Raw genomic sequence first — 26,491 nt, 5'->3', positions numbered from 1 at the left:
AAAATCAATGTACAGAAATCACAAGGATTCTTATACACCAATAACAAACAGAGAGCCAAATCATGAGTGAACTCCCATTCACAATTGCTTCAAAGAGAATAAAATACCTAGGAATACAACTTACAAGGGATGTGAAGGACCTTTTCAAGAGGAACTACAAACCACTGCTCAATGAAATAAAAGAGGATACAAACAAATGGAAGAACATTCAATACTCATGGGTAGGAAGAATCAATATCATGAAAATGGACATACTGCCCAAGGTAATTTATAGATTCAATGCCATCCCCATCAAGCTACCAATGACTTTCTTCACAGAATTGGAAAAAAATTACTTTAAAGTTCATATGGAACAAAAAAAGAGCCCGCATCACCAAGTCAATCCTAAGCCAAAAGAACAAAGCTGGAGGCATCACACTACCTGACTTCAAACTATACTACAAGGCTACAGTAACCAAAACAGCATGGTACTGGTACCAAAACAGAGACATAGATCAATGGAACAGAACAGAGCCCTCAGAAATAATGCCACATATCTACAACTATCTGATCTTTGACAAACCTGACAAAAACAAGAAATGGGGAAAGGATTCCCTATTTAATAAATGGTGCTGGGAAAACTGGCTAGCCATATGTAGAAAGCTGAAACCGGATCCCTTCCTTACACCTTATACAAAAATTAATTCAAGATGGATTAAAGACTTACATGTTAGACCTAAAACCATAAAAACCCTAGAAGAAAACCTAGGCAATACCATTCAGGACATAGGCATGGGCAAGGACTTCATGTTTAAAACACCAAAAGCAATGGCAACAAAAGCCAAAATAGACAAATGGGACCTAATTAAACTAAAGAGCTTCTGCACAGCAAAAGAAACTACCATCAGAGTGAACAGACAACCTACAGAATGGGAGAAAATTTTTGCAACCTACTCATCTGACAAAGGGCTAATACCCAGAATCTACAATGAACTCAAACAAATTTACAAGAAAAAAACAAACAACCCCATCAAAAAGTGGGCGAAGGATATGAACAGACACTTCTCAAAAGAAGACATTTATGCAGCCAAAAAACACATGAAAAAATGCTCATCATCACTGGCCATCAGAGAAATGCAAATCAAAACCACAATGAGATACCATCTCACACCAGTTAGAATGGTGATCATTAAAAAGTCAGGAAACAACAGATGCTGGAGAGGATATGGAGAAATAGGAACACTTTTACACTGTTGGTGGGACTGTAAACTAGTTCAACCCTTGTGGAAGTCAGTGTGGCGATCCCTCCAGGATTTAGAACTAGAAATACCATTTGACCCAGCCATCCCATTACTGGGTATATACCCAAAGGATTATAAATCATGCTGTTATAAAGACACATGCACACGTATGTTTATTGCGGCACTATTCACAATAGCAAAGACTTGGAACCAACCGAAATGTCCAACAGCAGTAGACTGTATTAAGAAAATGTGGCACATATACACCATGGAATACTATGCAGCCATGAAAAATGACGAGTTCATGTCCTTTGTAGGGACATGGATGAAGCTGGAAACCATCATTCTCAGCAAACTATTGCAAGGACAAAAAACCAAACACCGCATGTTCTTACTCATAGGTGGGAATTGAACAATGAGAACACATGGACACAAGAAACGGAACATCACACACCGGGGACTGTTGTGGAGTGGGGGGAGGGGGGAGGGACAGCATTAGGAGATATACCTAATGCTAAATGATGAGTTAATGGGTGCAGCATACCAGCATGGCACATGTATACATATGTAACAAACCTGCATGTGGTGCACATGTACCCTAAAACTTAAAGTATAATAATAATAAAATTAAAAAAAAGAAAAAAAAAGAGATTAAGAAATACTTTAAAAGTAAAAAAAAAAAAAAAAAAAAAAGGAAATAAGCCTATGTATGTCTGAGTAAATTTGCCAGCATGCCTCTAGAAGTATGTCTGCTATAAGAGTAAACAGGCTGAGAAAATGGGAATCTCCTGAGTAAAGTACATAAATTCCAGTACGAGGACACTATGACAGCAACTTTGCTTAGCCAAGGCTTCTTAATTCCCGCAGGTGGTTGGCCATATTCCCCATGGTTGAGAATGCCAAATAAGAGAGCTAAAGTGAAGCGACACAGTGTTTCCAGCCAAATGCACAGATGGGCGTTCTACATCCAAACATAAATGACTCTGGGATTATTTACTGTTTTTCGCACTCAGTAAACAGAAACCTAATTTTAAGCTAAGCAAAATGTAATTAGCAAAGTAACCCACTGCTTGGACAAAATATCAAATAATATATAATCTCCTACATAAATAAATGGAAATATATCCCATGTTCATGTACTGGAAGAATTAATAATTCTTTTTTGGGGGGGTGTGGGAGTTGGTTCTTTGTTTGTTTGTTTGTTTTTTGTTTTTTGTTTTTTTTTGAGACAGGGTCTTGCTCTGTTGCCCAGGCTGGAGTGCAGTGGTACAATCTCGGCTCACTGCAATCTCTGCATCCCGGTTTCAACCTCCGCCTCCTGGATTCAAGCAATTCTCCTGCCTCAGCCTCCTGAGTAGCTAGGACTATAGACACACACCACCATGACCAGCTAATTTTTGTATTTTTAGTAGAGACAGGGATTCACCATGTTGGTGAGGCAGGTTTCGAACTCCTAATGTCAAGTGATCCACCTGCCTTGGCCTCCCAAAGTGCTGGGATTACAGGCATGAGTCACCCCCACCTAGCAAGAATTAATATTGTTAACATGTTCAGACTACCTGTGACGGTTAATACTGAGTGTCAAATTGATTGGATTTAAGGATGCAAAGTATTAATCCTTGGTGTGTCTGTGAGGGTGTTGCCAAAGGAGATTAACATTTGAGTCAGTGGGCTGGGGAAGGCAGACCCACCCTTAATCTGGTGGGCACAGTCTAATCAGCTTCCAGCAAATATAAAGCAGGCAGAAAAACATAAAAAGGAAAGACTGCTCTAGCCTTCCAGACTACATCTTTCTCCTGTGCTGGATGCTTCCTGCCCTCAAACATCGGTCTCCAAGTTCTTCAGTTTTGGGACTCGGACTGGCTCTCCTTGCTCCTCAGCTTGCAGACAGCCTATGGTGGGGCCTTGTGATTGTGTAATTTAATACTTAATGAACTCCCCTATATATATATATATACACACATACACACACACACACACACACACATTCTGTTAGTCCTGTCCCTCTAGAGAACCCTGACTAATACACTACCCAAAGTGATCTACAGATTAAATGCAATCCTTATCAGAATTCCAAGGACATTTCAGCCAGGCATGGTGGCTCACACGTGTAATCCCAACACTTTAAGAGGCCAAGGTGGGAGAATTGCTTGAGCTCAGGAGTTTGAGACCAGCCTGGGCACCACCATCAGCTCTTGTCTCCAATAAAAACTTTTTAAAAATTAGCCGGACACAATGGCATGTGCCCATAGTCCCAGCTCCTCAGGAGGCTGAGGTGGGAGGATAACTTGAGCAAAAGAGGTCAAGGCTGCAGTGAGCTATGAGCATGCCACTGCAATCCAGCCTGGGCAACAGAGCAAGACCCTGTCTCTATAAAAACAAATGAATCAATGACATTTTTCACATAAATAGAAAAAATATCCTAAAATTTATATGGAATGCTAAACTCATTCAAAAACACACTCTCAGAAACACTGAGAATAATGTTAGACTAAATATCTGGGTACCCTATGGCCCACTGATAAAATTAACTACCACAAACACCAAAGCCAAGGCTCTTAACAATATAACTTCTGCAGTAGTCTTTAATGGAATCAGCAGAACCACAGCTTGCAAATTTTCAATGCCCTCACAGTCCTAGTAGTACTCTGAGTTTGGGAGGATTGAGCACCATTTCAAAGCTCTATTTTGACAAAGAGTTTTTATGCAGGCAACACTTACCTTTCCACGCCTGGGGTTTCCACTGAGAGAAAGGAGTGTCCACCCACCCCTAGATAGAAGAAGTATTGGGGTAAATTCTTTTGTCCCCCTTTTCATCCCTGCCACTTATACCTTCATAATCAGACTGACCAAACTGTTGGTAGCTACCTCAAGAGCAAGAGGAATCACTCTGTTTGTCTTGGCCTCTCTTACTTGCCTATGCCCCAGCCTGGTGGGGAAAGAGAGGGTTTGAGCAACTTGTCTCCTTGTGGTACTCAGAACCTATAATACTTGTGACAGGCCCTGCCAGACCTGTGCTCAACTTCAGCTTCTCAGTCTAGGAGTAGGTCAGTAACTCATGGTCTAGAAGCCAGGGTATAAGCTTGAGGAGGGAAACAAATGGCACCACTATCTTCTCTAATCCAATATAATAGTAATAGAGCTGATTCCATATTTTGACCCTCATTTGGCTCCTTCAGTCTTCCATTGAGTAAAAATCTGAAGGGAATGAGAGTAAAATGGGCTCCAGCACATTAATAAGCGTCAAACCTCCAAGATTCCAAGGGTATTGAGAGGTCACCCACTTTCTTGATTCCTAGCACTGCTGAATCACACTGATGAGAGCCTTTATGAATACCTCCAGAGGAAGAGGCAATATGGCCACTTTTAGAACACTGCTGATGCTGTGTAAGCTCTTTTCACTGTCTTTCTTTTGTGTGTGTGTGGAAAAGACTAGACGCTTACACATCTCAGGTCTCCTACTCTGTGTTAGGTAGTACAGTCAAAGCCTCATTATAACCAGTTAAGATTATATTGGTAGCCCCCAATAAGCCCTGCCTCCTTACATTCACGCCTTGTGTAGCTCTCTCCCCTTTGCATCTGGGTGGCCTATGATTTGCTTCAACCAACAGAATGCAGTAGAGTTGGTGCTGTGCCCATTGCAGGCGTAAGCCTTAAGATCTGGTGACTTCTGCTACTGCTCTTTTGGGAGCCCTGAGCTTCTATGTGAGAAGTCCGGCCATGCTACAGGAGAGGCCATAAGGAGACTGTGCAACGAAAGCCAGCCTAGAGAGGAAGAGGTCCTGAGATTACATGGAGAAGAACTGAGGAATCTAGTCAACAATGAAAACCAATAGAAGAATGAGGGGTAAAAGACACTCTATTAATCTACTCTTCCCCTTCCCCCTTCCCCAGCAATCCCTAGGCTTCCCAGAGCACCATTTGTGAGAAGGAAGGGGATGACAACAAGTTGAATTCTAGTCACAGTGTTGTCCCTAATGAGCTGTAGGTAAGTCACTTCAGCTCTATGGATCTGGTGGGGGACAGGGTCAACTAAATCTCCATGCTTCTGGCAGCAATAAAATATGACTGTCTAAGTAATCAGATGCATAACAAAGACCAAATCAGATGATGCCCCACAACCTGCAAGCCGTGCATCCATATGGAGTAATCAAAGCAGTCATCACCATGAAATATCACTTCTCTAAATGCTGGACTCTGTGCAGCCTGGGTCATTTCAAAAACAGCAGAAACAGCCTCTAAACTTAATACCCTAATTCCAGGTGAACCATATTGTATCAGGCTTTTGCTCAGTGGAATTGTTTGGATTTGGGATATGATGTGATGTGCAGTATTAATATTAAAATGTACCATGTTGTCAAACGAGTCAACAGTAGAAATAAATCACATATTGGTGGGTCCATTTATATATAGGGAAAATGCCTAAATGTGTCTTTGAAAACAAATATGCTATTGATGCACACACATACACACACACATATGTGTATATATGTATCTTTTACAAGTAGAATATGTAACTTCCAATCAGCCAGTAACCCATTCTGAAGCATCAAACCTGCCTCCAAATTTGTATTTTCTGAACTTATCAAGTCCTTCCTACATTGTTCAGTAAAATGTGTAGGTTCAACCTGGCTGCCCTTGCCATGATTTATTCATTGGCTCTCATCTGAAAGTTCCCCTGCGTCCCAGGTCTTTGATCCAAATTAGCCAGATTCTACTGCCGCCTTCTGATGCCTTTTTACCCCCTAAGGGTCTATAGCTCCAAGAGTGTGTGCAATTAAGTGTAAGGTTTCCTAAATTCAACCTTCCTCAGCCCACAGAGTTTTCCTCTGGTTCATAGCATAAAACAAACATTCTCTAAAAATTTAAAAGACTCCCTTCCTCCCCCTACTGTGTAAAGTTTCTCCAACTGATGAGGCATGAGCCAAACTACACTGCGGTAGTCAGAAGTGTCAAAATCATTCCAAGTCTGCCATTTGCCCATAAAGCATAACACAGAGATATTCTCAAGAGAAATTATTAAAAATTGCTTTTCATCAAAATTACCACAAATAACAAAGGAAAAACTAACTAAAGCAATGACTTAGAAAAGTGACTCAGTTTGGCAATTACACAGACAAAAGCTACATTCAGCTCACAGTTCACACAAGTGTACTGTTCCCTGCCAACACTGGTTATTTGGAGGGCTACAGTAAATATTTCACAATACACGTCTAATAACTTGAGATATTTTACTTAGAAGAGCACGTGTCTTCCTGACATTTTGGAATTAGAATTATAGATTTCTAAGGATATCAGTACTGTTACAAAAAGCAAGTTTGAGGCCGGGCACGGTGGCTCACGCCTGTAATCCCAGCACTTTGGGAGGCCGAGGCGGGCGGATCACAAGGTCAGGTGATCGAGACCATTCTGGCTAACATGGTGAAATCCCATCCCTACTAAAAATACAAAAAATTAGCCGGGTGTGGTGGCAGGCACCTGTAGTCCCAGCTACTCGGGAGGCTGAGGCAGGAGAATGGCGTGAACCCAGGAGGCAGAGCTTGCAGTGAGCCGAGATTGTGCCACTGCACTCCAGCCTGGGTGACAGAGGGAGACTCCATCTCAAAAAAATTTTAAAAAAAGCAAGTCTGAGTAAAAGTATACTTTCCTTCTTTTAGAATAATTAAAGAATTGAAAAATAATGATTGAGATAAATGATGAGAATAAGTGCTATGTATTTTCACTAGACAAAGACCAGAAAATAATAGTTTGATTTACCTGAACCTAAATAAAATCCATACCAAAAATTACTTAAAAAAAAAAAAAAAAAGACAGATCAAGGTTATTTAGGAGAATGGAGAGGATGGAATGAGAAACAAGAAATTAAATTAGTATGATATACCCAAATAAAACATCTAAAATCTTAACATCAGCAAAAGTCATCTTGTGGCTCTATTGTGATTTTCAACAATAAAGTCTCTTGAAATGACTCTTCTAAATTGCCAAAGGCCTAATCTTTGCAGAAAACAAACTGAACTCTCAAGAGATTCAATAGTTATTTGCTTTCTCTGATTTTAATATCCTACAGAAATACATTTTTTATTAAGTCAGTAAATTACAATGGAGAGAGAGATTTCAATTTCAAAAGCAAACTCAAATACTTCATTTACTGGATAGTTACCCCTAAGCACATGATTTCAAAAGCATGACCTCCATCTTCATTCAGCATCAAATTAATTTTAAAACAATAAAAACAGATGAACCAGTTTCACAAGAAGTATGGAAGAGAATGAAAATATGTTGAAATATAGAGACTTTTATTACTGAATGATATTTTACTTAAGAAATAAGAGATCAGTGATATCTTGAATTACTGCTAAGAAATATTTGTGTAATCAATTGTTTAAAAGTGTTTCAATAGATTAATCAATCTATTGAATTGATTGATTATATATATATACATATATACATATATACACATATATACACATATATACATATATACATATATACACATATACATATATACACATATATATATATATTTTTTAGACAGGGTTTTGCTCTTGTCACCCAGCATGGAGTGCAATGGTGCAATCTCAGCTCACTGCAACCTCTGTCTCCTGGGTTCAAGCAATTCTCCTGCCTCAGCCTCCTGACTAGCTGGAATTACAGGTGTATGCCACCATGCCCAACTTATTTTTGTATTTTTAGTAGAGACGGGATTTCACCATGTTGGCCAGGCTGGTCTCAAACTCCTGACCTCAACTAATCCAACTGCCTCAGCCTCCCAAAATGCTGGGATTACATGTGTGAGCCACCGTGCCTGGCCTGATTCAATAGATTTTATTCTCATTTTTACAGTGTTAATAATTTCTTAATGCACATCTATATATATTATAGACAATTTGAACAAAAAGTCTTAGACCATAATTGAATAACACAAAAAAATTCACTCTCAGAACTCAAAAAAAGTGACTCAAAGTAAGCAATATAAAAATATTAATGAGTACCAGAAAAAGAGGGTTTTTTTGTTAAGTTGGCTTTACATTTGTCTACTGTGTTATTTTAAGGAAGTCAAGTTGTCTCTGTTTGCAGATGACATGATTTTATGTTTAGAAAACACCATCATCTCAGCCCAAAAACTTCTTGAATTTATTAGCAACTTAAGCGAAGTCTCAGGATAGAAAATCAATGTGCAAAAATCACAAGCATTCCTTTACACCAACAATAGGCAAGCAGAAAGCCAAATCATGAATGAATTCCCATTCACAATCACTGCAAACTGAATAGAATACCTAGGAATACAGCTAACAAGGGATGTGAAGGACCTCTTCAAGGAGAACAAACCACTGCTCAGGGAAATAAGAGAGGACACAAACAAATGGAAAAAAATTCCATCCTCATGGATAACGAGAATCAATATCATGAAAATGGCCATACTGCCCAAAGTAATTTATAGATTCAATGCTATTCCCATCAAACTACCATTGACATTATTCACAGAATTAGAAAACACTATTTTAAATTTCACGTAGAATCAAAGAAGACCCTATATAGCCAAGACAATCCTAAGCAAAAAGAACAAAACTGTAGGCATCACGCTACCTGACTTCAAACTACACTACGAGGCTATAATAACCAAAACAGCATGGTACTGGTACCAAAACAGACATATAGACCAATGGAGCAGAACAGAGACCTCAGAAATAAAACCACACATCTACAACCATCTGCTCCTCAACAAACCTGAAAAAAACAAGCAATGAGGAAAGGATCTCCTATTCAGTAAATGGTGCTGGGAAAACTGGCTAGCAATATGCAGAAAACTGAAACCAGACCCCTTCCTTACACCTTATACAAAAATTAACTCAAGATGGATTGAAGACTTAAATGTAAAACCCAAAACCATAAAAACCCTAGAAGAAAACCTAGGCAATACCATTCAGGACATGGGCATGGAAAAAGACTTCATTACAAAAATGCCAAAAGCAATTGCAACAAAAGCCAAAATTGACAAATGGGATCTAATTAAACTAAAGAACTTCTGCACAGCAAAAGAAACTATCATCAGAGTGAATAGACAGCCTACAGAATGGGAGAAAATTTTTGCAATCTAGTCATTTGACAAAGGTCTAATATCCAGAATTCACAAGGAAATTAAACATATTTACAAGAGAAAAACAAACAACCCCGGCCAGGCATGGTGGCTCATGCCTGTAATCCCAGCACTTTGGGAGGCCCAGGCGGGCGGATCATGAGGTCAGGGGATCGAGACCATCCTGGCTAACACGGTGAAACCCCGTCTCTACTAAAAAAATACAAAAAAATTAGCTGGACATGGTGGCGGGCACTTGTAGTCCCAGCTACTCGGGAGGCTGAGGCAGGAGAATGGCGTGAACCTGGGAGGCGGGGCTTGCAGTGAGCGCCGATCGTGCCACTGCACTCCAGCCTGGGTGACAGAGTGAGACTCCATCTCAAAAAAAAAAAACCCCATCAAAAAGTGGACAAAGGATATGAACAGACACTTCTCAAAATAAGACATTTATGCAGCCAACAAACATATGAAAAAAACTCAACATCACTGATCATCAGAGAAATGCAAATCAAAACCACAATGAGATACCATCTCACACCAGTCAGAATGGTGGTTACTAAACAGTCAGGAAAAAATAGATGCTGGCCAGGCTGTAGAGAAATAGGAACGCTTTTACACTGTTGGTGGGAACATAAACTAGTTCAACCATTGTGGAAGACAGTGTAGCGATTCCTCAAGGATCTAGAACCAGAAATACTATTTGACCCAGCAATCCCATTACTGGGTATATACCCAAAGGAATATAAATCATTCTACTATAAAGACACATGCACATGCATGTTTATTGCAGCACTATTTACAATAGCAAAGACGTGGAACCAACCCAAATGCCCATCAATGATAGACTGGATAAAGAAAATGTGGTACATATACACCATGGAATACTATCCAGCCATAAAAAGGAATGAGATCATGTCCTTTGCAGGGACATGGATGAAGCTGGAAGCCATCATCCTCAGCAAACTAACCTGGGGACAGAAAACCAAACACGGCATGTTGTCACTCATAAGTGGGAGTTGAACAGTGAGAATGCATGGACGCAGAGAGGGGAGCAACACACACCAGGTCCTGTTGGGGGTGAGGGTAGAGGGGAGAGAGCTTAGAGAATGGGTCGATAGGTGCAGCAAACCACCATGGCACATGTATATGTATGTAACAAACCTGCACATTCTGCATATGTATCCTTTTTTTTGTTTAGAAGAAATAAAGAAAAAAAAAGAAACATTAAAAAAAAAAAAAAAAGACTTGGACAGGGTATAGCACCAGAATGAATGGGAAGAATCTCAGAACAGCTCTGTTTAATACAACAAATATTTGAGTATCTACTCTGTCCCAGGCATGGCAGGAGTGTAGGGGACACACTTGTCCATTTTTAAGTTATGCCCAGTTTCCCTATATGGCTTTATCTGCCCCACTCTACATATCACAAAACTCCATGTCCTACCCCCTCCACCCAGGCCCCAGTCACAGAAAACTAGGCCTGGAGTGGACCGCTGGCCAAACAACCAATAGTCAGGGCTGGGCCAATAAGATTCTCTCCCCAGAACAAAACTCAGTCACTAAAGCTGAGAGATCTGTAGAGTTGAGCAGGTATCTTTGACCACATGCATGCTGGTGAGTAAATGGAGAAAACTGGTCTTGAGAGAGAAACAGGGAGCTCAGATACACAGGGGAGCATCTATGAGGCCATTTGAAGGGAGAACTGGACAGACAGAAAGACAGGCAGATGGGCAGAGATGGATAGGTGGAGGCAGAGACAGCAGAGACAGACAGCAAAGAGACATGGACAGTGGCAGAGACAACAAAAACAGAGACAGTGATGAAGACAGATGGAAGACAGTGACAGACGGTGACACAGACTAAAGGTAGACAGTGACAGAGACAGGCAGGAAGACAGACAGATGGAGAAAGGAGAGGAGAGAGCGAGGGAATGAAGGGACATAGGGCATGGGACAGAGGCCAGGCCCACAGAGTACAAAAGCATGAGCCAAGAGCAAGAGACCAATAATAGCAAGAGCGAGAGAGTGAGCCGCAGGAGTGAAAGACCCGGAGAGGAGAGGACATGAGAGACTGAGGGGAGAGAATGAGACCAAAGGCCAGAGGGAGATACAAAAAGAGAAGAAGAAAACCAGGAAACCCAGAGACATGGTGTTACTAGGGACACATGAGAGGTAGGGATTGGGAAGCTGGAGGGGAGGAGACATTTTAAACGAAGAGAAGACGAGGAAAAGTGGCCACTCAATGAAGTCAGTCTGGAGCACAATCCTGGAGTGTTCCAGCCAGGTGGGAAAGCATAAAGGAGAATTTCATCTGACAGGAGAGTGACTAGAATTTAGGAGCTCTTTTTCATTTAAAAAGTATCAGCTATCATTTCAAAATAGCAAATGCAGTATACATACTTATTTCCTCATTCTTGAATGATGAAGTATTTTATCAAGCTTGTAGGTAACCAACTCACTGAACTGAAAAGCAAGGGCAGGCACGTACTGCCTGCTTCAGACAGAACACAGGTGTTTTTGTGTGTTGAAAGGAGTACCTAAGTGCACATCCCCTCACCAAATTCACCCCCATGACTGAATGGTCTGCACAAAATATTAAGAAACCACTTTTGGCTCATGCCTATAATCCCAGCACTTTGGGAGGCCGAGGCGGGCAGATCACAAGATCAGGAGATTGAGACCATCCTGGCCAACACAGTGAAACCCCGTCTCTACTAAAATATGAAAAATTAGCTGGGCGTTGTGGCGGGTGCCTGTAGTCCCAGCTGCTCAGGAGGCTAAGCCAGGGGAATTGCGAGCCGAGATCGCGCCACTGCACTCCAGCCTGGCGACAGAGCAAGACTGGGTCAAAAGAAAGAAAGAAAGAAAGAAAGAGAGAGAGACCATTTTATCCAAAGAACAAGTAATTGGCTCTCTCAGCCAGGGTCTTGGCAGCAAAATATGACATACTCAATGGGTAATTTGAGGAATGTTTAATAAAGGAACTATTTACAAAGGTGTGGGAGAGGTATAGGCAGTAGTGTGTTAGCAAGCTAACTCTGGGAAGAAAAGAGTCCCAATTTATAACACTGGCCAATTTCTAAGGTGTAAATACCTTACACCTTGGTATAAGCAGTTTTCAAGCTTCCAAAGTGAAGTCCCTGAACCAAGAATAAGGAACAGATGCACATAATCAGATCTTAAAAGGTAGAACCAGCCAATTGCAGCCTGCTCCAGCACACCACTTAGGAAAACCCCAAGACATCGTGCAGTACCCCAGGGTTAGTAACAGCTGGAAGCTTTAAGTCTCCAACCCTACCCAAACCCAAAGAGAGCAAGCTAGAGACATAACCTTTAATCAGGGGAAAACAGCTAGGCTAAGATGACCTCGCAGGAGAGAACAACGAGAATAAGGACTACAATCTCTCTCTTGCTTCCCATTTCGTGTGGTGTACCCCACAAGCTGAAGGCAGCCAAAAGCCAGAAAGCAAGGGAGCCTACAGGAGTACTCTATACAGGTCAGCCTCCCAGCCTCCAACAAGAGACAGGCTGGTAAGGAAGAGTGTGGTTCTGGGGAGGCAAATAGAAGCTATTCAGTACCTTGGCCCACACAGAGGCTTAAAGCACAGCCTTAATGATGATGGCATAGAAGTCTAATATATGCAGTCCCGATAATGCTGAGAGGAAAAGAAAGCAAATAAAATAAAAACTTAAATATCAATTTAATGGAAATAAATATAGTCTTATCACTCAAATTAACTCCATTTTCTTTACATGGCCCTGAAGTTCTAGTCTAAAACATATTTTCCAACTTCACTCTTACTACAAATCAAAGTTAAGCCATAGATAAATATCAGTAAAATTTGCCAATACGGTATCATCTTTCAAATGCTGACTCCAGCACTCTGAGAATGCCAGTGGAGGATGTCTACATCATTGCTTTAAGGGAAGAAAAAGGAGACGGAAGGCCATTTCTCTTCTTTATAGAAGCACCTGATGTGATTGCAGAACCTTTAAAAGGCTATGGGAAATGATGGTTTTTAGTCACTCTCAATTAATAATTACATTAATAATTATAGGATTGACTCAGTTAATTTCAGAACATCAGTTTCGTGCAACATAGGACTGATTAAAAGAGTTGTCATTTTACTTTACATAATGAACTATCAGTATGAGTAAGCAAATTGACTATTGGCATAACTCTGTAATACCTAATCAGGAGAATTTTAAGTAGTTTTGTCATTAACAGGAGTGTTTCACTGTTAGAGCAGAAACTGTGAGAATCAAGGGAGATGCTGAAGTTGGCCAGACTGTGATCTGTTCAGCAAGACCACACTTGCAGCAGGGCGCAGTGGCTCACGCCTGTAATCCCAGCACTTTGGGAGGCCCGAGGCGGGCGGATCACAAGGTCAGGAGATCAAGACCATCCTGGCTAACACGGTGAAGCCCCATCTCTACTAAAAATACAAAAAATTAGCCAGGCATGGTGGCGGGCTCCTGTAGTCCCAGCTACTCGGGAGGCTGAGGCAGGAGAATGGCATGAACCCGGGAGGCAGAGCTTGCAGTGAGCCGAGATTGCGCCACTGCATTCCAGCCTGGGTGACAGAGCGAGACTCTGTCTCAAAAAAAAAAAAAAATTAGCTGGGTGTGGTGGCACATGCCTGTAGTCCCAGCTACTCGGGTGGCTGAGGTGGGAGGATGGAAGGATTGCTTGAGCCTGGGAGGCAGAAGCTGCAGTGAGCTGACATCGCACCACTCCAATCCAGCCTGGGTGACAAAGTGAGATCCTATATCTCAAAAAAAAAAAAAAAAAAAAAAAAAAAAAAAAAAAAAAACTGCACTTGCCTAGAGAACAGCCAGAGCATCAAACAAATTCCAGTATCTAGGATGTGCTAAAAACTCACACCAATGGATGAGCAACCCAAGACAGCATGCCAAAGAAGACAGAGCAATGGGATATCCCAGAGGAATGAGGTTTGTTTAAAGAAACCTCAACTGCATCAGAACAAAATGTCACACATTCTGCAATCTTCTTTTAATTCACTTATGGGATCTGGTCATCCCACACCCAATCTCACAAAAAAATAAATAGCTATAAAATCTAAGAATAATTTTGGGTGAGGTGTTTATAAAGGAAAAATATTTAGTAAGTGTTGAATCAGTATAACATCCCTTAAATCTTTGGAGAGGTTTACAAAGCATGTTGGCCTCCGTCATAGATTCCTCTGTTAGACCCAGCATCACAAAAGCTGTACTCATTTTGGTATTCCTACTTGTTAGCACAGTATTGGACACATAGGAAGTCCATCGTGCTTATAAAACTGAACCATAAGCTAGCCTTTGCTTTTTGTTTTAATTTTCCATTGAGTTTTGATTCCTCCACTAAATCTGTGCCTTTCCTTCAGTCATTTTGTTTTCATTTCAGTGAAACAAATATAAATCATTCACTTCCTAGTTCCTTCTCCCTTCCAGCTCTAATTCTTGCATAATCTCTGTCCCCAGGGTTTACTGCTTCTCAAATTAAGAAAATGAATATCCTAAACACACACACACCAAAAAAAAAAAAATCCCACCACACTTGCATGTACCCTTTGTACATAATTCAAACTGTACAAGTCTTTCACATCACTTACAATCATGTGTGAGGGAGCTCCTCAGAAAGAATACTTCAACCCACAGTGGATACTGATGCCTCCAAAGGGCAAGAGCAAGTTTTGTTTTCATTTCATTTTGGTTATGTGCTCTTATTAACATAACTCTCAATGACCCTGTTTTATTAGGTACTAGATTGTTTGGGCAACGTCACTATTAAAGACAAAAGAAGAAAATACCAAATGCTGGCAAGGATGTGCTGCAGTGATGGAAATGCTCATACACGGCTGGTGGGAGTGTATATTAATATAAACCCTTTGGAAAACTGTTTGACAGCATCTACCACAGTTAAACATGTGCATCCTAGGTATATACCCAAGAGAAATGTGTGCCCACATGCCCCAAAAGACATACTAAGAATGTTTGTAGCAGCATTAATAGCACAAAACTGGAAACAATCCATCAGTGGCAGATCGGATACAATGCGTGGTACAGTCATACTATAAAGCACGATGCAGCAGTGAAAATGCATCAACAGGCCAGGCACAGTGGCTCATGCCTATAATCTCAACACTTTGGGAGGCCAAGGCGGGCAGGTCACAAGGTCAGGAGTTCAAGACCAGCCTGACCAACATGGTGAAACCCTGTATCTACTAAAAATACAAAAATTAGCCGAGTGTGTTGGCGCACTCCTGTAATCCCAGCTACTCAGGAGGCTGAGGCAGGAGAATTGCTTGAACCCCGGAGGCGGAGGTTGCAGTGAGCCGAGATCACGCCACTGCACTCCAGCAACAAAGTGAGATTCCGTCTCAGAAAAAAAAAAAAGAAAGAAGAAAAGAAAATGAAGCAGTACATGCAACAACATAGAGGAATTGCCACCCGACAAAAGAATACATGCTATATGATCTCATGCATATAAAGCTCCAAAACAGATAAAAATAAACAGTAGTGTTTATTAACTATAGTGGGTTTTTTTAGGAATGCAAAACAAACTGGTAAAATTATGAAGAAAAGCAAGAAAGTGATCACCATAAAATCAGGAGATGTCACCCTTTGGGAGGAGAGTGAGGGACTTAGGATCAGGAAGGCTTTGGGGGCTTCTAGAAGGCTGGCAAGACCGTATTTCTTGACATAGGTGGCGATGACATACAGTATCACTTTATAGAAATATGTTAAGCTGTACAAAATTGTTTTGTGTGCTTTTCTATTTGTGGTACTGAACAACTAAAAAGGTCAAAAGGGGAGAAGAATACAATGCAAAACTTATCAAAGTTTTTTAAAGGTTTACAGCTGGAAAAAACAATGGGCTAGGTCAGTTTTGTTCCACGGAGCAGACTTCAGATAAGTGGTAGCTATAAGAAGACAGATTTTGGTAAGACAAAATGACAGCAACAAAGGGAGGAGGAAGAGGCAGAGAGAAGAGAAGAAGAGAAAAACAAGGAGAGGAGGCAAAAAGAAACACAATTATACTTGCTTACAAACAGAATATTCCTCATGAGAAAGTGAGGGTGCCATCACTGAAGCTAGTCAAACACAGGCTGGAGAACCATCGTGACGGAGGTTCTGGAGAGGATTCAGTGGAACAGTGGAAAACGAATTGTATAGCATGTCCCCCCAGAACTAAGATTCTGTGATTCTATTTCTCTTTCTCAACAGTTACAGGTGTGGCCACTTAGAGAAACAGAAAAAATAAAAAACAAGAAAAGTATGGTCCAAATATCCTAAATGTATAAAGCAGATACTCTAGTAGATTTTAAAATGTTTGTTTACAAGCCATTAATTAATCAAAAATAAAGGGAAGGGAAGAATCTAAGAGCTTCACGGTAATGTTCAAGGAACCACTCCCAAATGAGGTCCAACCATATATGCAGAGCTGGCATCGGAAACAATGAAGCCAAGGATTCAGTTGACCCACAGTGTTCCTCAAATGCATCTATTCTTTTAAGATAGATTATTAAAATAAATGGGTTGCATAAAAGTCATGGAATTTGGAAGCTTTATTTCCTTAACATTAAATCACAAGGCTTCAGCCTCTCAATCCCCCATCTAACATCAGCCAACAGATTTAACTTTTTGACACTTTCAGAGAAAGATAGCTGAGCCTTGGCTGAAGATTGTCTTAGAATATTTTGCAAGAAAAAACAAGCTCTGCTGAGCTGGTAATAATCCAGATTATCATCCATTCCCCCTTGTAGAGGCACAATGGATTTTAACCAGTTTTCTGTTTTATAAATATTACCATGGCTCAAAACATCCATGAGGAGACACAACATTACTCGTGGCTCTCATCCTGTTTGCTAACTAATTATATCAACAACCTGAACCAACTTAACACTATACAAAAACACAGCTGATTTAGCAATCTGTAAATTATACATGTACATAAGTCTGTACCAAAATGTGCTGTGTTTCACTCCTGCTAATGTGCATGGATTCTTACTGGCACCTACAATTGTTTGATATAGGTTCACGAACACTAAAACATATGTTCTGCCCAGAATGGGACCATTTAGAGTAATATTTTTGTAGTTTCCTGGCACCAAGTTCTGCCAGCCTTTCTAAGACAGATCTCCTATTTGCTTCAGCGAACATTCTGACAACAAGTGCCTGCAGATTTAAGCAACTATCAAAAAATATTCTGTAACAACAGTTTCCAACTATGAATATAAAGAGAAACAGGCTGGTTTTGCCTATGTGGCAACAAAGCCAGTAGGATTTAAAATGATCACTGACATGACCATAAGCAAAATCAAATAAAATATGGAGTATTAATTATTTCTGCTGCCTACTTATGGCAATTAAAAAAAACAGATAATTATCAAATCTTTCCTTCAAATGGGATTCAAAATGTGCCAAAGAAAGTTAAAAGTCAATTTTAGTACCAGCAAGACCAGTAAACACCTTAGAAATGTTTTTTAAATACAGCGACAGGCCTAAACAGTTGCAGCCAGTCAACACTGTAAAATAGGGGCAAGAACCTTGGACCAAGATTCACTAGAATGTAATTTACTAATCACAAGGAGGGTTTCTTGTTTACCACTGTATCCTCAGTGTTCCATAAATACATTCAATAAATCTTTGTTGAACGAATAAACCAAAAACAACTGCTGGCTAGTCCCTGATCTGTCTCTAATTGCCTTTTCCTAACTCTGCCTCTTAAGAACTGTAGGTAAATCATTTAACCTGAGGATTCTTAGGTGAGTTTAAGGATTTTAGTTCCTTAAACTCTAAAATGGAGACTCTGCACCTCCTCTACTAGCTTATGAGGATCAAAGGTGATATTCTGTGAAAAGTGACTTGGTACTTTATAATGGGGCACACAGATGTTAAGTGCCCATTATCCCCTCCTTTGCCTTCAGCTAAACCACTGACGAAGGTGAACAGACTGCATTTCCTTGAAATATAATTAGCCTTTCCTTTGCCCTATTATTCTGTTGAGATGTGGTAGTGTGGCTGTTAGCCAAGATGGATGTTGTTCTTGTTGTTATAACATTTTATTTAATCTCCACTGGGAAATTATGCTTCTTGAGAGAATATAATGGTAACATGAGGAAAGGGTTTTTGCATGGTGTACCATAAAGAATTTGACATTGGACTCAAATGGTTTGGGGCCTCATCAGTTCTGCCCTTAAATATTTGAGAAAAGCCTCTTGCATCAATTTCCTTATTTATACAATGATGGGGAAGGAGAGGCAGACTAGATAATATTTAAGATATGTCTCTTCCTACAGCTCTATGATATTCCAGGCATCAGATATTCAAATAACCCAAAATGAAGTCAGTACTATTATTCATTATCATATGAGAAGTTTTTAAAAGATGATAAAAATAGTCCCACAGACTAAGTCATAAAAGCTGGAGAAACAATAATGCTGAGAGAAGGATATATGATAGACGTCCTCTAAGGAATACCAGCCTCAGGCATTGTTTGCTCTGCCACTTTGAATAAGCCACTTAATATTCCTAGGACTCAGTTTTCTGATCTGTAAAAGAGGAACATTAATACTGCACAGGACCACTGGGAGAAAATACCTAATAAAATGATCATAAAATATTGCTATTCAAAGGTAAAATGCTATTTTAATACCATAATGTCCAAAAAAAGGGCTCATGGATTTTAGAACGAGACAATCAATATCTTTAAATAGACTTTTTCCACCACAGTAAAATAATATAATGCATGCAGACATTGTGATATTTCTAGGAGTTCACATTTTTTCTTCCATTTGTGTTCAGGAAATACTATAAGGGATCACGTTTTAAACATTAAGACCCATATTTCAAGATGAGAACCATTTATTCTGAAATAATAATTTTAAAAATTCATCCAACTCTCCCAAGATGCTTCATTTTTGTTGATGCTATTCATTTGACTGGTTAATTGAAATCAACCTGCTGAAGCTGATGTTGAAATGACAATGCCCATCCTAAAAATATTCCCAGTGACTTATTCTATTCACATTCTATGATTACAGAGGGAAAGTGGCTCTAATAAGATCAACTAAAATAGACAGTATTCTGCCTTCACAGCTCCAAGATTCTTAAGGTTCTCTTAAAACCCAAGGCGTCTTGTGACTTTTACATGTAAGTTTCACTTCCTGCTCCCTCCACTCAAAAACATACACAGTATAAATTAGATACCAGGTTTCCCCTCTAACTTACAGGGCACTGCCTCTTTACTGAAAAATAGAATTGTCATTGATATTTATGAGAAAGTTGGTGTCACTGACAATGGGATAACCAAATTTGCAAGATTGTCTCCATACCCCTTAATAGTCCAATAAAAATAGCAATAATAGCACAGTAACTCTTATTTTATTTAAAAATAAATGAAAAACTCCAGCTTTTTTATGGCAAAACAGTTCATTGTGGCTGTTCACATAGCAATTATCATCCCCTTGCATCCCCAGGTAATGACTGTGACCTTGACCTAAAAGCAACCTTAGTTTGCATAAGGAAGACCTTGAAAGGAAAGGTGACTGACCAGAAACACTCTTAAGAGGCATACAATAAAGAAATGATCATTTCTAAGAAAGTACTTAAATAATACATGATTATTTGCTATGCTAGTTGATGTGTTTTATTATAAGATAAACTTAAATCACTGTTTAATTAAAGAGTGTTTATTACTAGCATAAGTCACTTTTCATGCCCTTCCCCTGAATCCCTAACTAAATCCAAACAGAAGCTCATCATTTTACACAGAAGCTCCTTAGGCTCTGAAATCGTGATATTTACACATTATTAAAACCCATTTCCTAAGTTAGCTCCTCATGTCTCCCTGGTAGAAGAATGTCATCTGTTTCTGGAAGGGGTGGGGTGGCGGGTCTAGGAGTCTGCAAAGAGCATCTTATGCTTGGCTGTCTTTCAATATAGCCATTTGACGAACTCGTGCGCTGCGCCTTCCAACTGCCAGGACTCCTAGTCGCTCTGCAAGCTGGGGTCTCTCCGCTGTTAAGTCCGAAAGGCATTTGGAATTCTTCCTTTCCATCCCTGCTCCTAGGACTCTCGCCTCTCAAGGCTTCATGCTACCGTCGATCTTAATGCCACAAGGAAACAGATGAGTGCTGTTGATCAGTTTATTGGGTAATGGATCTATTTATAGGTTTGGCGAGATTGGGAATTTATAGGTGAGCAACACTTAAGGGTGGCATAAAACCGTTGTGGGTTTGGAAGAGGGGAAATATAACAGGTTTGTACCTGTGACCATTTAGTTCGCTCTGCACCTGTGCCCTCCACTTCCCACCTGATGCCAGGAAAACCATCTGCCCCTCACTTCGAAGGTGAGCCTTAACTTCACCTGGAAAGGGGGGCGGTGAGTGAAGGGGTGGAATCAGGCCGCCGACAGCACGTCCCCATACCTCGGACTTTTCAGTTGCAGGGATGGAAGGTGGAGGCAGCCGGATCCTCCCATTCTGAGGCAGCGGGGACCTGGAGTTGCCAGTTTCTACTGCTGGCTCTCCCTGGGGAGAGGCGGCGCCTCTGGGAGCAGCCCGGGAGCCCCAGAGCCTTCGCGGAAGGGTGGGCAGTGCCGATGGGGCGCGCGCTGCCGCTCTGGCTGCGGCCAGCTTTCCATCACTTTTCCCAGTACTTTGCTCAGCAGCTGTCACGCATCCTTGGAGATAAGACCGAGAGGGCGCGAGAAAGGCCCAAAAGGCGTCCCCAGAAGAGCTCTCCTGTTAGGATGGGGACCCATCAGACCCCGCCCCGCCCTGCCCACCTTTCTCTGCCTCGGGGAGGCTGCCCTGGGTGCCCGCGCCGCCGCTCCTTAGCAGAGCTCGCGGGTTCTGCTGCATCTGCTGGCTCCGAGCGGCAAAAGGTTCTGCAATAAAGGCACGGATAAAACGGGTAATAGAAATCCGAATGCACCTCTTACCATTGGACCGCCGGACAATATTCTCCAGAAACGTGTTTTGAGGGGCCACCAGTCCCCTCCTGCCCCCAGCCATGGTCATCCTCCCAGCAGCTCGGGGTCCGGGGGTCGTCCTGGAGCGGCTTCTTACGACAGCAGGAAACTGGCCTCGGGGCCCGTATGCAGTCCCTGCTCGAAGCGCCCCATGCGCCCCGCGGGGATCCGCAGGCAGGGCTGGCGGCTCCCTCTGGCTGCTACCCTCGCGCCCTCTTCGCGCCTCCCTCCCTGCGGCCCGCCTCGCAGTGCACTCGCGCCGGCCTCGGCTCGCTGCAGCCGCCTCCGGGTGGGCGGAGGGAGCAGCGGCGCCTGGGCCGGCGGCGCCCCCTACCGGGCTCGTGCCCCCCCGCCGGCCTGGGGGAGACCAAGCTGGGGGGCTCCCGCAGAGGCCGGGAAGTGGCGGGCGGCCGTGGACCAAGGCTGGGACGGCAGCGCCACCCTCTGGGTTCAGCCGGGAAATGGGTTCAGGATGTGCCATGGGCTGGGTGGAGAGGAGGGCATTGTGAGCAGCTTTCAGGGTGGATTTACCCCCAGCAAGTCTTAGGAGAGCGTGCTGATGTAACTCTCTTCCTTTGCTCTGTTTCAGGCCGGGGCCCCCGGGACCTCTGAGGCTCTGGGAACACCTTCTTGCCTTCCTGTAAGGTTAGCCTGACTAGTGAAAGTTGCCCCACCTTGATTCTAGGCCAGTGTTTGAGCAGTAGTTAATGAAGTCGTATTGCAATAGTGCAGATTTAGAGTGACTGGCAGATTCAGCTTCAGAAGAGTTGTCTTGGGTTGTTTTTACCGTAGACACAAATGCAGGCTCCTGATGTTTGGTATGATAGTATCAAACTGACTGACAAACATCAAAGGGGTGTACTAGTCTCTAAGGGCGAATGCTCAGGGGAGGGGCAGCATTAATTAAGCAACCGTGGCTTTGGCTTGAAGGGTAGTCTGTAGTGCAGAGGATACAGTTAGTTTTTACAGCTGACCCCTGGTATACGGAAGAACCACATACACCCAAGGTTTCTGGACAGGCGCTAAGACAACGGTCGTTTGTTCACTTATTTTGGGGGATTTCGACCCACACATGCTCTGTACCTGCCTTTTTACTATATATCCCCAGTCGGTGCGGTGGGAGACTAAGCCTATGTCCCACAGGAGAAATGAATGGAGAGTTTACTAGTTTCAGACTGAGTCAACAGTCAACACAAAAATGTAAGAGAAAAAAAAGCTAACCCTGGAAATTAATTGTCTGGGTTAGCCATCCTGACATATCCTAATGTATTGCAAAGACATCCTGTCTCAGTTAATTAATTTCAAAAACAGAAGAACTAATTCTTGCCCAGAAATCTCTCAGAGTTGCTGCGAAGATCAAGCAAGAATTATGTACGGGGACAGCACCTTAAATTGTAAAGTGCTGTGCCAAGGTCAGACGTCATTATTGGAGTGACTAAATAAATTGGGCCATTACGAATATCACCCTTTAGCTCGTCTTGTGTAGAGACAAAGTAAACAGATTGCTGTTAGCAGAGAGTTAGATAAGACTGTCATAGGATTTGAAATGCAAGTAATGATAACTTTTTCCTTAAGATAGCCTTCTACCCATCGCCTGTTACCTAGTCTAGAACAGTGATTTCTTAAACCCTAGCTCCGTCTAGTGGTTCTTTGTTCTATTACAAATGAGATAACAGTGGTTGAAGAGAACTTGACTCTCAAATTTATTTGGTGCTGAGCTGAGCCAGTTTGGTGCCTATCCACTTCATTTGAATAAGTTCATTTAAATAAGGTTTTTAAAGTTGTGTTATCGCACAAACATGCCAAGGGAAGATTTTTCATGACAATATTAAAAACCCATCAAGAAACCTCATAATCCTGCTTGTGAAAGGAAGATAAAGAAAATAATGTGGAGGGGAAAACTATCATAGAGAGTTAATAAAATTTCTAAGGTTTTAATGAGCTCTCATGTTCTGTGGCTTAGATAAAAAAGGAAACAGATGATATTAGTTTGAGATCAGAGATGTTAAAGCCTTGGTGGGCTACCTGATAAGAAAAAGAAATAAGATGTCTTCCATTTTAAAGGTACTACTGAAATGGATCTCAACATGGACTGTGCGTGTGTGTGCGTGTGTGTGTATCTGTGTGTGTATTGGCACCTTTTTGAATACTACAATTTTTGATGGCACACTTGAAGAAATTAAAAGACCTAAAACAAAGTAGTGCTACTACAAAGTGGTTCTTTTTTTTAAAAGTTTTAAACCTCCATTTTGTGTGCCATAACACATAATTTTACGTCTTTTTGCTTAAATAAGACTGAATGCTTATAAAAGCACTGTTATACTGTGTTATGGCACTTTAAGTACTTGCTTAGAAATGATCATTTCTTCATTGTGTGCTTTTTAAGAGTCTTTCTGGTCAGTCACATTTCCTTTCAAGGTCTTCTTTATTCAAACTAACTAAGGTGGGTTTTAGGTCAAGATCACAGTCATTACCTGGGGATGCAAGAGGAAGATAATTACTACGTGAACAGCTACAATGAACTGTTTTGCCATTAAAAAAAAAAGCTGGAGGTGTTCATGGATTTTTAAATAAAATAAATATTTAAGAGTTAAATTGTTAAAAAGTCAGCCGTCTTTCATCACAATGTGAGTGTCTCATGGTGTCTGTGGAGGTACATCCAGTTTTTCCCCCATTCCCTTGGTTCACCCACAACATATCTGACTGTAGGAATAAAATCATGTTCTGCCCTGTCCACAGCCACATTCTCAATATTCCAGTAAACACTCCCTCTTTCTTGGTGCTAGTTGACGGGATACTGTGCTTCTTACCTTTTACTTGCCACCTTCTGTTCCCTCCTTGACATTCAGTTTCAGCACCTGCTCAACTTAAAGTTCTGTCTGAGACCTACCTCTGTAATATAGGAATCTCAGTTAGAGTAAACTTTAATCTTACAGATTTGTCAAAACTTGGTAACAGATTTGTAAAGGATCACAATATACCAATGTACCATGGCAAACCAGTTGAGAATGCGTATATTTTTGCATAACAGACAAAGCCACTCCTTCATTTAAAGGGACAACTTTAAATAACTGTGACCAGAGTTCCAATTCAACTGCCTCTTCCTTCCATGCAGAAAATGTAGCCCATTTTCTGCAAGGATACAGAGTTTAGATACAGAGTCTGAAATAAATTCTAAAATGTGAGTCTACTGTTTCTAGGCTTCTTTCCTCCTGTATCCCTCAGCATTTTGTTTACCCCTTAGCTATAAGATGGGTTTATGTCTGTATCACACTGTAGATTGTGAGCTCCTTGAAACAAAGACACACTATAACAATCTTTGTTCTCATAAATGCTATTAAGCTACACTGTAATTAGTGAGTTCACAAAAGTAATAGATAGTGATGGAGGCATAATGCTATAGGGAGAATATGGAGATGGTGGTCTGCAGATTGGCTGGGAAATGAGTCCAGGAGATGACAGAAAAATCTCTCCCAACAACAACAACAAGAAGTCTATCAAATGAAGAGGATGGCAATGCCATACATCAAAAGGGGCAAATGGTATCATATAAAGACAGGAACTTCATTTTTCCTTCCATTAAGACCACAAGGTGTGGGTGACAGATTTTAGAAAGCCAGGAACCTCTCTAACATAGGAAAGTTGCCTGTGAGTCCTAGAAGGTCTGAGAGCTGGAAAGGGCAGGCCACAGATGCATTGTCATTAGCAACTTAGTGGAGGAGAAACTGAACATAGGGGCGACTTCACTACTCAGCCACCATGAGTGAAGTATCTAAATATCTAAAAGTGGAGGAATTTGCAGCATGAGAAATTTCAGCTTCTATAGCCCAATGACTGACTGACTTATTATATGTAATTTCTGTTAACAAAACTTCCATTTGAATAAACTTATAGGAAGAATGTTGGGCAGACTATATCCATCAAAAAAAATGATTCCCTACTATAGATGTATTTCCCTAGTGTTGGGAGAATGGACAGAATCTGCTTCAAAGGAAATACTAGTCCCTGAATCTAATTGACTGGGGAAAAGAATGCACTGATGTAGGTCCACACTTACCCATGGCTAACCCAATAGACAGTGTGAAGCATTTGTAGAATTGAGTTATATCCTTCCAAGTGCCCTAAGCTATTCTTCTTTCTCATTTCCTCTAAACAAAAGAGAAAAGGATCTTTTATCACACCCTTCCCTCAGTGGGAAATAATTAAAAGTCATTTACAACAGTCTCATTTTATTATAACAAACATTTGCATGGTATCTAGTATATAGCAGACACTGGAATAGGTTCTAAGGATTAAAAGATGGTTATTATTGGCACCTGCCCTCAAGAAATTCAACAAATACCTAATGAATGTGTATGTTCTTCGTGATTTCTTTCAACTGCTTTCCTGTCTCCAATGTGCCCTCTAAATCTTCCTTTCTTTTTAAATAAACTATAGTTCAACTTGACCTCTTCGCTTAAGTTTTTTTTTTTTTTTTTGAGACAGGGTCTTGATCTGTTGCCCAGGCTGGAGTGCAGCAGCACAATCTTGGCTCACTGCAGCCTCAACTTCCTGATCTCAAATGATCCTCCCACCTCAGCCTCCTAAGTAGCTATAGGGCAGGCCGCCATACCTGGCTAATTTTTTTTTTTTTTTTTCTTGTAGAGACAGGGTCTCCCTATGTTTCCCAGGCTGGTCTCGAACTCCTGGGCCTGGGCCCAAGTAATCCTCCCACCTCAGCCTCCCAAAGTTCTGGGATTAAAGGCATGAGCCACCATGCACAGCTAAGACTTTCTTTCCTCCTCTTAACTGAGATCTGGCTTTCCCCTAAAGTCTCAGAGTCCTGTAGATCCCACTTTTTTGGAATATATTTATTCTGTCACAGTCCATGTACCTAGAAGCCAGAAGTTGAGGGGAGAATTTGTCTAGTTCCTCATTGCCATATTTAAACCATTACTCTTCTCCATTCATGTAAAATTTCTCCTACTTTGAATTTCATGAACAATGTCAATATCACTATATTTCAATTCTTAAAACAAACTTGGGGAAAATTGTATTCAGTTATGAAAAGGCTGAGTTGCCTGCAGGACATTTCAGAGAAATATCAAGTAGGTAGTTGGATATTCACATCTAGAACCCAAGAGAAACATCTGGGTGGTGCTCGAAATTGGAAATTATCAGTTTATAGCTTTCAAAGGAGACTGAGAAGGAGCATTTTAGAAGTGCAGGGAACTGAGAG

The 26,491-nt window shown here is 41.2% G+C and overlaps 1 protein-coding gene across 3 annotated transcripts in view; it reads right to left on the bottom strand.

The window, feature by feature from the left end:
- KCNH1 (potassium voltage-gated channel subfamily H member 1) overlaps window positions 1–21,525 on the bottom strand; it is a 468,663-nt gene extending 447,138 nt beyond the window's left edge. For 2 of the 3 annotated variants that reach the window (XM_054480226.2, XM_054480237.2), the window contains exon 1: window positions 21,244–21,525. In XM_054480226.2, the coding sequence (XP_054336201.1) occupies window positions 21,244–21,322 (79 nt within the window). In that variant the 5' untranslated portion in view covers window positions 21,323–21,525. The remainder of the gene's footprint in view (window positions 1–21,243) is intronic. The other variant, XR_008501421.2, reaches the window with a different exon arrangement.
- Between the last annotated feature and the right edge of the window lie 4,966 nt (window positions 21,526–26,491).

Source organism: Pongo pygmaeus, chromosome 1 (assembly GCF_028885625.2).
Source record: "Pongo pygmaeus isolate AG05252 chromosome 1, NHGRI_mPonPyg2-v2.0_pri, whole genome shotgun sequence".
NCBI lineage: Eukaryota > Metazoa > Chordata > Mammalia > Primates > Hominidae > Pongo > Pongo pygmaeus.
The sequence above is the reverse complement of the archived record's forward strand: the minus strand, read 5'-3'. Positions and strand labels throughout refer to the sequence as shown.